This window comes from Mandrillus leucophaeus, unplaced genomic scaffold, assembly GCF_000951045.1.
Source record: "Mandrillus leucophaeus isolate KB7577 unplaced genomic scaffold, Mleu.le_1.0 Scaffold1, whole genome shotgun sequence".
NCBI classification, from domain to species: Eukaryota; Metazoa; Chordata; class Mammalia; order Primates; family Cercopithecidae; genus Mandrillus; species Mandrillus leucophaeus.
Window position 1 is genome coordinate 16,605,907 of NW_012098097.1, and position 10,987 is coordinate 16,616,893.

The window sequence follows — 10,987 nt, forward strand, 5'->3', positions numbered from 1 at the left end:
ACCAGCCCTGGCAGGGACGCTGCTCAGGACCCCTAAGGGGAGAGCTTGTGCCAGGAGGCTCCTGCTATGGGCAGGGGGGCTCTGCGCTGCCAACTGTCAGCCAGGGCAACAGGGGCCCACATGAGTGTTGCACCCTGTGGCCCAGCAGTGTCTGGCCCACACTCAGTTCCTGAGGGCCCTGGGCAACCCCTGGGGGAGAGACTAGAAAACACAGAAAGCAGCAGCACAGGGAGACCCGCTTTGTGACACTGACTCTTCGGAAATAAAGTGTGGAAGCCGCGGGTGACATGCGAAGGGTTATTTATGGTTATTATGACCATGTCCTGCAAAGAGGGGCTGGCAGCCACTACTGAGGAGGAGGGTCCCACCTCTCTCCTGTCCGCTTTCACCGAGGCCACAGCCAGACCTGGGGCAAAGGCGTTCCCGGTCCTACCCAGCCATTCCTGGGCCTGCCGCCACGGGGCTCACAGGACCCAGGAGTCCCCAGTTCACAGGCCAGGGCATCAGGCCAGGCGCTCTCGGTGCACACCGCACCTGGGAGGACCTGGGTGCACTCGGGAGACCAAGAGCCCCAGCGGGTCAGGATGGTTGACATTCAGCTCCTACGGGGTGAGGGAAAGAGGCTGGAACTCAATTTCTGCAGAAAATCTCCTAATTTTTCTTGTTTGGTTAGTATTTTTGCAAAGACAGGATCTTGTTGTGTGCCCAGGCTGGTCTTGGACTTCTGGCCTCAAGCAGTCCTCCCACCTTGGCCTCCCAAAGTGCTGGGATTACTGGCATGAACCATTGCGCCCGGCCGGAGCTCCCGGTTTTTAAGCGCTGCACAGTACTGGAAGAGCTGACTTTTTTTCTGGCCTCGCAGCTTCTGCTGAGGCTGAGGGTGAGGAACAGAGAGACCTTTCTGTGACGACCACAGGGGCAGAGCGGTCTATGCGCCGAGATCCTGGCATCATCAAGGGAGGCGGGTCCTTGGGGAGGGGCAGCTTCCACAGTGTGGCTGCAGCGTGCACAGCCAGGTAGGCCCCGGATGTTCGCCCCTCGCTGCCCTTGGGGAAGCACTGACCGCTGGGGATGTCCACCCAGGGAGAGGACACTGTGTCGGGGACAACACGCAGCATCAGCACCCATGGGCCCGGCCTGGCCCGGCCTCTCCACTCGCCCGAGGTCTGGCTGTGGCCCACAGCAGGAGTCCAGGGCTGGCGAGACCTCCAGCTGCAGGAAGGCAGGCCCAGGCCTCACGATGGAGAAAGTCTGGGTGTCCTCGTCCGGCCTGCTGTTTCGTGCAGTGTGAAAGCAGCAGTGTGAGCAGGCAAGAGGCCGACTCGGCTGGAGGCACCAACTGAAGTCAAGGCCACGGGGTTCTGTGGGCTGTGCACGGGCTCAGGCACACCAGGAATGTGTCACGGGTCCTGTGGGTGGTGCACAGGCTCAGGCATACCGGGGCTGTCAGCTCTGGCTCCCAGGGTCGCCGGCCTCACTGTCACTGCTCTGAGACAGCTCTGTGGGGCTTTCAAGGCAGTGCAGCTCCAGGAAGCTGGTGATGAGCTTGGCGATGGCTTCCACATCACTGGGCAAGGCCGGCAATGGGAGGAAGGTCAGGTCACCTCAGCACAGGGCGCCATGAGACCCCACGGCAGCCGCCTCCTCAACCACCCAGCCCCTGGGGCTCCCAAACTGGACCCAGCACTTCCTGGCTGCCTCCTACCCTCCCAGCCACGGAGACTGCCCCTGAGCCTGCACATGCTTAACGGGGGCCCCTCTGTGTCTCGTCCACAAACTCATCTCCTCTCCCAGCTGTCCTGTAGCTCTGGGTGGTCAGGAACGGGAGTCACCTGACACAGCTGCAGCTCCAGCCAGATCAAAGTCCCACAGCCTTACCTGCGGTGGCCCATGACTGCACTCTGCGTGAGGGGGTGGGAGAAGCCCGTCGCAAGCCGGAGCACCACCATGTAGCCCTTCCCGAAGTACCGGACCTTCTCCTCCTCCACGCTCACATCGCGGACATCATGCAGCAGGACCACCACTGTGGGGAGACGGTCAGTGGCCGAGCCGTCCCCGCCCACACGTGCCGCCCGGCAGTCACACCAGGACCACTGGCGCCATCGAGAGCGACAGCCACGCCTGGTTGGCAGCAAAAGCATTTGCTGTTTCCTGCCTGAGGCTGGGTCCTGGAGGACTGCTGTGGCCCTGACAGCAGTGCAGGGTCCTCCGGGTGGGAAGGACGTGCCCGCGGTGCAGGCTGGCAGGCCACATGCACAGCCTGCTGGTTCTCCTGGGAGTGCCGACGACGGGGACCCGCTCAGTGCGAGGCCGCCATCTTTACACTGTACTGTTTCCCCGAGGTTGGCTGCTGAGCCAGGGCCACCCTGCAATTTCCTGTGGCAACTCAGGGAAGCCACTTCTTTGGGTACCAGGGCGGCCCCAACTGTTGTCAGAAAACGGCACAGCTGCCTCTCACAGCCCAGGCCAGGCCTGCAACTCCTCTCCCCAAAGCCACGGTGACTTGGGGCCAATGCCCTGGCCAGATCCCTGCAGGGATCTAGGAAGCAGCCTGTCAGAAGCACAGCATTGTGGCACTAAACCCAAGACTGCCCAGCAACTCTGGTCACCAGAATCTGTCCCCTCTCTGGGGCTATGCATGGACAGCCGGACCCTGGGGCCTCTCTCTCTGCGGCAGCATCTACAGGAAACTGGTACTGACCACAGCTGGGCCACTGCCCAGGCTCAAGGGTGGGGGGTTCCTCGGACCTTCCAGCCCCTATTGCAGGCCCAGTAGGACTCACAGGAAAGCTGGAGCAGGGCCAAGGCCCGCAAGTAGCCAGGTGGCCCCACTCCGGAACGCCTGTGGGCTGCCGTGGCTCTCCTTGCCCCACCCTGTGACCTGCCGCTGGGGCCAGACTGTACCTGGGGACAAGTGGCTGCCAGGCAGGCAGGAGAACACAGCTAAACAGGCTGCCCAAGCACGCTGGGCCAGACCCCTGCTCTGCCAGACCTCTGCTCCTCCCACCCTCCCGAGGGGCCAAACCTCTAAAGAACCCAGGAGGCTCTAGGACCCCGCCCAGCAGGTGAGCAGATGAGCAGGTGGGGCGTATCTGTGGGATCCTGCGTCCAGCGGGCAGGACACAACCCTGGTCACCAAGCAGGCGAGCTTGGACCAAAGGCGTTTCCAGGCCTCCCGCCGCCAGGTCCCGTGGGTCACCCAGATGCCCACAGTGCCCCATGTCCCCAGGCTCCCCACAACTCACCCTGGTCATGGCCTGCTCTGAAAAGAGTCAGCAGCTTCTTGTAGAGGCTGAACGTCTTCAAAACAGCCTTCCCTGTGCTCTTGTCAAAGATGGCTTCCTGGAAACCGACAGGCACTGACCGCCATGAACCTCCAGGAACAGGGGCCCCGAGGCCGCTGGGGCATCACCCCCACCCTCACCAGGGCAGACACTCAAGAAGGGGGGCTGGGGCCCCTCCCAGTCAGAACCCAAAGCCCTGAAGCTGCAGGTGCTGCTCTGTCAGAGCTGGACATCTGTAGCCAGCCTGACTCCTGTTGGGAACTGGGGAGCTGGGCAGGTGCAGGAGCTGGGCAGGTGCAGCGGGTGCTTGCTCCACTGCAGGCAAAACAAGTGCAGGGAGGCAGCGGAACCAGCAAATGAGGGCATGGAGGTCAGAGGGCAGCACTGGGCCAGGCTGAAAGGACTCAGGAGGGGCTCCGAGGTGGGAGGGCCGGCCACGGGGAAAGCTGACTCGCATCCCGTCGTGGCAACTCTGGGAAGAAAGCGCTTTGGTGAAGACGGTCACGGAGAGCTTCTAAGAGAAAAATGCCTTCGGGAGATTCCTTGGCCAAGAATCGTACCAGGTGAGTGCAGGGACCATGTCCTAATGAACGGAGACCTCCAAGCAGGGACCAACGCTTCAGGGCGTGGAGGCGCTGGGCCACCCATGGCCCTTCCTCCTTTCATTCCCATTGCAAGAAAACCCAGGAGCGGAACAGTCCTGGACTCCGTCCTGCCCCCGAGCCGGCCTTACCTCCCAGTCCTCCAGGTTCTGCACGGCCACAAACAGGCAGCCTGTGACGTAGAAGAGCTTCCAGCCCAGGCTATCTGAAGATGGACATAGGGCGCCAGCCTGTGAGCTCCAGGGACGTGCCCATGGGAGGCCCCACCTAGCGCAGCCTCCCCCACGCTTGCAAGGACCGCCTGGGCAGCTTCCTGTGCTGCTGACCCTGCCCTGGCCACTCAGGACCCACATGCGGCACACCCTGCCCAGCTCTGACCCCCGGCGTCCACGTGGGAGAGGCAGGTGGGGTGCACAGGGCCTCTGCCTGTCTGGGCAGGCCCAGTGATGGTGGCAGTGGGGGAAGTACGCCTCACCCCACAACTGGATCTTAGACAGATACTCAAGAGCATCTTTCCCAGGATATCTGATGACCCAAAAACACCGAAGACTTAAGAAGTGAAATGCAGGCTGGGTGCTGGGCAGGATGGGCGTGCGGAAGAACAGCAGTGCGTGGAGGGGCGCGGTGCCCACCAGCAATCAAGGGGCAGAGATGCCGATCTTAAAGGCTGCCCCATGGACAGTCACAAAGGACGGTTTTCCCTTCTTTTCTCTGTTTTCCAAACAGCTGAGACAGTCATGGGGGGGCGGGGCAGGGGGTGCTTTACCTCCACTGTAGTAGGCAGCAGCCAGGCCAATTGACAAGATTCCTATGAAGAGAAAGTGACTGCCTGCCTATTGATCCCGGTAAGACCCCACCTCCTCCCCGGTGCAGCCGGACCTGGAGCCACAGCCCCTGATGAGCAGGCCCTTCCCACTATAGGAACAGCTGTGGTCAGGGGTTACAGACCACCAGGTTCAGAGTAGGGGAAACAGCCAGGAAGTTGGTTCGATAATGCAGTATAGCTGGGCATAGTATCACACGCTTGTAATCCCAGCTACCTGGGAGGCCGAGGAAGGAGGATCGCTTGAGCCCAGGAGTTTGAGACCAGCCTGGGCAACCTAACGAGACCTCATCACTAAAGAAAACAAAAAGAAAACACAGTATACACTATTCACAGTATTTACTGGACACATCCGCCATGTGAGGCTCCAGAACTGACACGGGTGTTACTCCAGCAGCCCGTGGTGAGGCCTGAAGACTGTGCACAAAGAATTACAACGCAGCGTGCCACGCAAAACACACAGGAGGCTGTGGCGTGTCACATAAAAGGTGGGCCCCAGAGACACAGCTGCTGAGGTACAGCCAGCAGCACTCCTCACACGGTGTCCCGTCAACACAAGTGCAGCTATCCCCAAGGGTACAGGACCCTACTGGTGAGTAGGGACGGAGGACAGGAGGCTAAGTGGACTGTGAGTCCTATGAGGAGGTCTGAGGATCAGGGAAGAGAAGAAATGGGAACCCACGATCACCCATCACACGGTTCAAAACAAGTACAAAGGAAAATACGGTGACCTCAGAAAAGCTCACAGAGTATTAAATACTCTGGGTGTTAGTGGTTAAAAGGGGACAAAATAGACGTGCATTATCTGTAAAACCAAGTACACAGGATAAAATTTGAATGGATACAAAGAAACAAAATAGCTGTTCGATTTCAGGGTAATAGAAAAAACAAAATACTATGTTTCATTTTCATCCTTTTTGAAAGTCAGGCTTCCAATTCTGGGGTTCTGGGGAGGGACAGCCTCTGGGGAGAGCCTTACCAACCAGCAGGGACCAGGACCGGATGCCTGGAGCCCTCTTCAGATGGAGGCGGGAGCTGGTGCGGGTCTCCACCTGCAGGTACATTCCGAGAAGGCAGCACCAGTCTCTACAGGAGGAGGGGCCTGGGGACAGACAGAGGCAGCTGAGCCCTGCACACAGGCAGGTGCCCACGCCATCAGGCCCAGGCTGGAGGCCAAGAGCAGGTCCCGCAACTAAGTCACCTGCAGCGCCAGACACCATCAGCCAGTCTGATCTGTTCTCTGTGGTCAGGCACATCACTGGATCCCCCAGAGACCCCGTTTCCTGTGTAAGGAAGACCCTCTTCCGTTCACAGTGACACCGACTGCACGGGGGCTGTTTCCCGCTCAGACTCACGAGCTACAGCTGCATCACCACCTGCCCATCCTATCTGGAAACCTAATGTCTTGAGGAGGCCGCTAGCCCCCAGCAGCCTTTGAGCTTCTAGCACCTGTCAGCACCCCCTCTCCCCTGTGCTGGCCTCCATCAAGAAAGGGAACTGAAAGTCCCCTCATGGCTTCAGGCCGGACTGGCTCTCATGCTGGCACAGACCAACAGTCTCAGCTCGCTCTCTGCCTTCCTCCACCTGCTGAAAGTTCAGACTGCACAGTGGAGCGTCCTAAAATGGCCAGAACCGACGAGTCACCAAAGGGGCTAATCTTCCACACCGGGTTCTGCACGGACTGCAACAGCCCTGCCACTTCACAGTACGCTCCGAACACTGGCCCCGGGGACCCCGTTCTGGCAGTTTCTCAGGGCTTTCCCTGTGAAGTCAAATTTCTGACATTAAATAGGGGGTTCAGGCTGGGCACGGTGGCTCATGTAATCTCAGCACTTTGGGAGGCCGAGGCGTGCGGATTGCTTGAGTCCAGGAGTTCGAGACCAGCCAGGACAACGTGGTGAAACTCCGTCTCCACAGAAACTATTTAAAACTTAGCCCGGTGTGGTGGTGCACGCCTGTGGTCCTAGCTATTCAGGAGGCTGAGCTGGGAGGATCACCTGAGGCCAGGAGGTGGAGGCCGCAGTGAGCCGAGATTGTGCCACTGCACTCCAGCCAGGGTGACAGGGTGAGACCGTGTCTCGAAAAAATAAAAAATAGTGGGTTCAAATCACAAAACCAATCCTAGATGCTGGTATATGACTGGGCTCCCTCCCGGGCCTCAGTTACCGCATTGCTCCCCAACACCCGGCATTCCACACACAAATGCACACACACAAGCACACGCCCGGTGGCAGAGCCGCCCGCGCCGCTGGTCGCACCGAGCGCTCGTTTCTTTGTCCGGGTCGAGGGCGCTCCCGCCGCCGTGGCCAACCTGCAGCGGAACAGCCGCGAGGCCGCCCGCGACGGGCAGGGCGGGACACGGAGCAGCCGACAAGCGGGTCCAGGACGCAAACCCCGTCCGGAGTGGGCCCCAGGGTGCCGGGACGCGCGGCATGGAGCGGGAAGGAAGTGCGGAGCCCACCCAGCCCAGCCGCCTACCGAGAGCACAGCGGTCCCCGCGCGGCAGCAGAGAGACGCGAACCGGCAGAGGCGGGGCCGCGCGGACTTCCGGGATTGGAGCGGAGCGGAGCCGACTTTCGGGGGCGGGACCTCGCGGACTTCCGGGGTTGGGGGCGGGGCCGCAAGCATTTCCTGGATGGGGCGGAGCCCAGCGGATTTCCGGGATCGCAGGCCGGGCTGCACGGACTTCCGGGACCCGGGCGGAGCCACAGGAGGAGTCGGGTGGTTCCAGCCAAAGGAACCAGTTTTGTTTTGTTTTGTTTTGTTTTGTTTTGTTTTGTTTTTGTTTTTTTTTAGTAGAGACGAGGTTTCACCGTGTTAGCCAGGATGGTCTCGATCTGCTGACCTCGTGATCCGCCCGTCTCGGCCTCCCAAAGTGCTGGGATTACAGGCTTGAGCCACCGCGCCCGGCCTAGGAACCGGGTTTCTTGGAAAAGAGAAACGTGCGGGGAAACGTATCCGAAAGCAAAGAACTTACCAAAGCCTATGAGCGTCTTCCCAACATAGAAGCGTAACTGAAGCGGTTCTCATTGCCAAAAAAGAAGATTTGAGCATGAATAAGAACAGTAATTCCAATGAATTGAAAATCCTGAGGTGCTCCGGGCTGTAATTCATAATAATGTATTTTTTAACTGTGTTCACTTTTGGAGGATGCTGGCAAGCTCTCCCCAGTTTGGGGCCTGGTTAATAAAAGGAAAGCATCAAGCATTTGTCCTGCCTTTATGAAATTTACAGCAGAGTAACCAAATACTGCATGAGAAGAATGTCTCATTATAGAAGTTTTCCCGCTAATAAATGAAGAAGAAACAGTAGGATTAACACATCACCTTATGAATTAACGGACCTGAGCAATGTCATCAATGACTGCTAATTAACATCGCAAAAAGGTCAGATACTGGAAGTACACGACACCATCCATGAAGTAGTCTTGCCAGAAAAAATTTAAGCTGAAAGTGAACAAGTTTCTGAAGTTAATTAGTGGAAATTTGGAAGACAAGACTGTACTAAAGGATTCTACAAGGATACAAGTCAGCAATTGCGGGTGTAAAACAAAAATAAAATTCAAACCCTCAACCATCTGAATGGACCCCTCCTCTTGGCCAAGAGCATTCCAAAGTTATCCTGAAAAACTAGTTAAGGCAGTGATGGGAAGGGAGAGACAGACATACCTTACTCCCTCCTCCCTTTTGGAATTCAGGCAGACAGCTGACCAGCATTCACATTAAAACAGATCTTGAGCCAGCCGGGCGGGTGCGGTGGCTCACGCCTGTAATCCCAGCACTTTGGAAGGCCAAGGCGGGCGGATCACAAGGTCAGGAGAATGACACCATCCTGGCTAACACGGTGAAACCCCATCTCTACTAAAAAAAAAAACCAAAAAATTAGCTGGGCGTGGTGACGGGCACCTGTAGTCCCAGCTACTTGGGAGGCTGAGGTAGGAGAACGGTGTGAACCCAAGAGGCAGAGCTTGCAGTGAGCCAAGATGGTGCCACTGCACTCTAGCCTGGGCGACAGAGGGAGACTCTGTCTCAAAACAAAAACAAAAAAACAAACAACAACAACAACAAAAAAACATCTTGAGGCTGACAAAGTAGACTCTGTAGCAATGACACCAAATTCCAGCCTGACTCTGGTGTAGGATTACATGACAGATAGGAGGCCCTGGAAGAAATCGAAGTACTTTACCCCACATTAAATTTCTTCGACGTATTTTGAAATAGCCCTGCAAAGCTATCCCTTGTGAGGAAAATCTACATTCTGTAGAGAATCCCTGCTCCTTTCCAGGTCTTTTTCCTGCTTCAGGAGAGAACTCTGATAAGAAGCACTTACAATCTATTCTCTCTGAAGCCTGCTACCTGGAGACTTCCTCTGCTTAACGGAAATCTTGGTCTCCACAAGCCCCTGTCTTAACCTAGAAACTCCCTTCTGTTCATTCTCGGTCTTCAGACGTAACTTAACCTTTTCAATCAATTGCCAGTCAGAAAGTCTTTGCATCTACCTATGACCTGGAAGCCCCCCTCCTACAAGTTGCGTCACCTTTCTGAACCGAACCAATATACGTCTACATGTATTGACTGATGTCTTACGTCTTCTGAAAATATATAAAGCCAAGCTGTAACCTAACCATGTACATTTTCTTAGGATCTCCTAAGGGCTATGTCACTGGCCATTGGTCACTCATATTTGGCTCAGAATCTCTTAAAATATTTTACAGTTTGCCTTTTTTTGTCAACATAGGAAATCCTACAGGCAAATGACCTGATTTTTTAATAATATATACAAGGAGAAGGAGAGAAGGATATGGATAGAACCTACAAATTTAAAAAATGACAACAGCTTTAAAATCAGGAACTCTGCAACTTTTTTTTTTTGGGACAAAGTCTCACTCTGTTGCCCAGGCTGGAGTGCAGTGGCACCATCTCAGCTCACTGCAGCCTCCGCCTCCCGGGTTCAAGCAATTCTCCTGCCGCAGCCTCCCAAGTAGCTGGGACTATAGGCACGCATCACCACGTCCAGCTAATTTTTTTATTTTTAGTAGAGACAGGCTTTTGCCGTGCTGGCCATGCTGTCTCGAATGTCTGACTTCAGATGATCCGCCTGCCTTGGCCACCCAAAGTGCTGGGATTACAGGCATGAGCCATTGTGCCCAGCTTGAACTCTGCCACTTCTAAGTAGGCCTCAAGTTATGTCAAAATCAAGTTTTTATTTTTAAAGAGAGATTTTTCAATGTCTTCCGTAAGTTCATAGAAAAAGAGACTTAAGAAACATATGAATCAATTGTAACATAGACTAATAGAACATACTAGACCTTATGTAGATCCTGATTTAAACAAACTGTAAAAAAAATTGTGAGAAAATGGGGAAAACTGGACATTGGCTATTTGATTAAAAAAAATTAGGTGATTGTAATTTGTTCTTTTGTTTTTTTACTTTTTTTTGAGACAGAGTCTTGCCTTGTTGCCCAGGCTGGAGTGCAGTGGTGCGATCTCGGCTCACTGCAACCTCTGCCTCCCAGGTTCAAGCAATTCTGCCTCAGTCTCCTGAGCAGCTGGGACTACAGGTGCGCGCCACCACGTCCGGCTAAATTTTTGTATTTTATTAGAGATGGGTTTTCACCGTGTTGTCCAGGCTGGTCACGAACTCCTAAGCTCAGGCAGTCCTCCCACCTTGGCCTCCCAAAGTGCTGGGTTTACAGGCATGAGCCTCTGCACCAGGCCATAATTTGTTCTTTCAACCATATTACAGTTATGTTTTTATATTTATTTATTTATTTATATTTTAGAGATGGAGTTTTGCTCTTGTTGGCCAGGCTGGAGTGCAATGACATGGTCTTGGCTCACTGCAACCTCCGCCTCCCGGATTCAACTGATTCTCCTGCCTCAGCCTCCCAAGTAGCTGGGATTACAGGCACCCACCACCACACGCAGCTAATTTTTGTATTTTCAGTAGAGATGGAGTTTCACCATGTTGGCCAGGCTGGTCTCAAACACCTGACCTCAGGCAATCCACCCATCTCAGCCTCCCAAAGTGCTGGAATTACGGGCGTGAGCCACCACACCTGGCCAGTTATGTTTTTAAAACATTAACCAAAAAGCTATACAAATGACAACCTAAAATTATCCTTTTATTTAAGCTGAAGTTGAGGGGAGATGTTTTCTGAGAGATGTTGACATGAATTTGAGTAATCTAGAGGGTTGAGACTTCCTGAATTTCACTGATGCATTTGTAAAAATCTATACAAACTGAAAACTATAAATAAGAATTTTTTTTTTTTTTTT

At 55.0% G+C, this 10,987-nt stretch overlaps 2 protein-coding genes across 5 annotated transcripts in view; one reads left to right on the forward strand and one right to left on the reverse strand.

Annotated features, from left to right (window-relative positions):
• Positions 1-246, forward strand: part of HEXDC (hexosaminidase (glycosyl hydrolase family 20, catalytic domain) containing) — a 26,547-nt gene extending 26,301 nt beyond the window's left edge. The window contains 2 exon segments of the mRNA XM_011999326.1: positions 1-77; positions 80-246. The exon segment at positions 1-77 is cut by the window's left edge and continues 12 nt beyond it. Of these exon segments, the coding sequence (XP_011854716.1) occupies positions 1-77; positions 80-246 (244 nt within the window).
• A 369-nt stretch (positions 247-615) lies between these two features.
• LOC105553354 (chromosome unknown open reading frame, human C17orf62) lies at positions 616-7,313 on the reverse strand. Of its 4 annotated transcripts, none has more exons than XM_011999436.1 (7): positions 7,188-7,313; positions 5,689-5,811; positions 4,653-4,694; positions 4,018-4,091; positions 3,246-3,342; positions 1,879-2,023; positions 616-1,567 (listed from the first exon to the last, which is right to left on the reverse strand). In XM_011999436.1, exons 2-7 carry the CDS (start codon positions 5,771-5,773, stop codon positions 1,447-1,449), a joined length of 564 nt encoding a protein of 187 aa, XP_011854826.1. In that variant the 5' UTR covers positions 5,774-5,811; positions 7,188-7,313; the 3' UTR covers positions 616-1,446. The 4 variants fall into 4 exon arrangements, with proteins under 4 accessions (XP_011854826.1, XP_011855032.1, XP_011854897.1 ...); XM_011999642.1 differs by having other exon boundaries at positions 836-1,409; XM_011999507.1 differs by having other exon boundaries at positions 1,338-1,567; positions 6,968-7,251.
• Between the last annotated feature and the right edge of the window lie 3,674 nt (positions 7,314-10,987).

Excerpts from the sequence above, each read along its gene's own strand:
- LOC105553354 (XM_011999436.1), bottom strand. The coding sequence starts at position 5,773 with ATGTACCTGCAGGTGGAGACCCGCACCAGCTCCCGCCTCCATCTGAAG. Across the intron at positions 4,092-4,652 it reads TGCTGCCTACTACAGTGGAG|ATAGCCTGGGCTGGAAGCTC; the intron begins GTAAAGCACCCC and ends GTCCATCTTCAG. Across the intron at positions 1,568-1,878 it reads GCAGTCATGGGCCACCGCAG|TGATGTGGAAGCCATCGCCA; the intron begins GTAAGGCTGTGG and ends GGCCTTGCCCAG.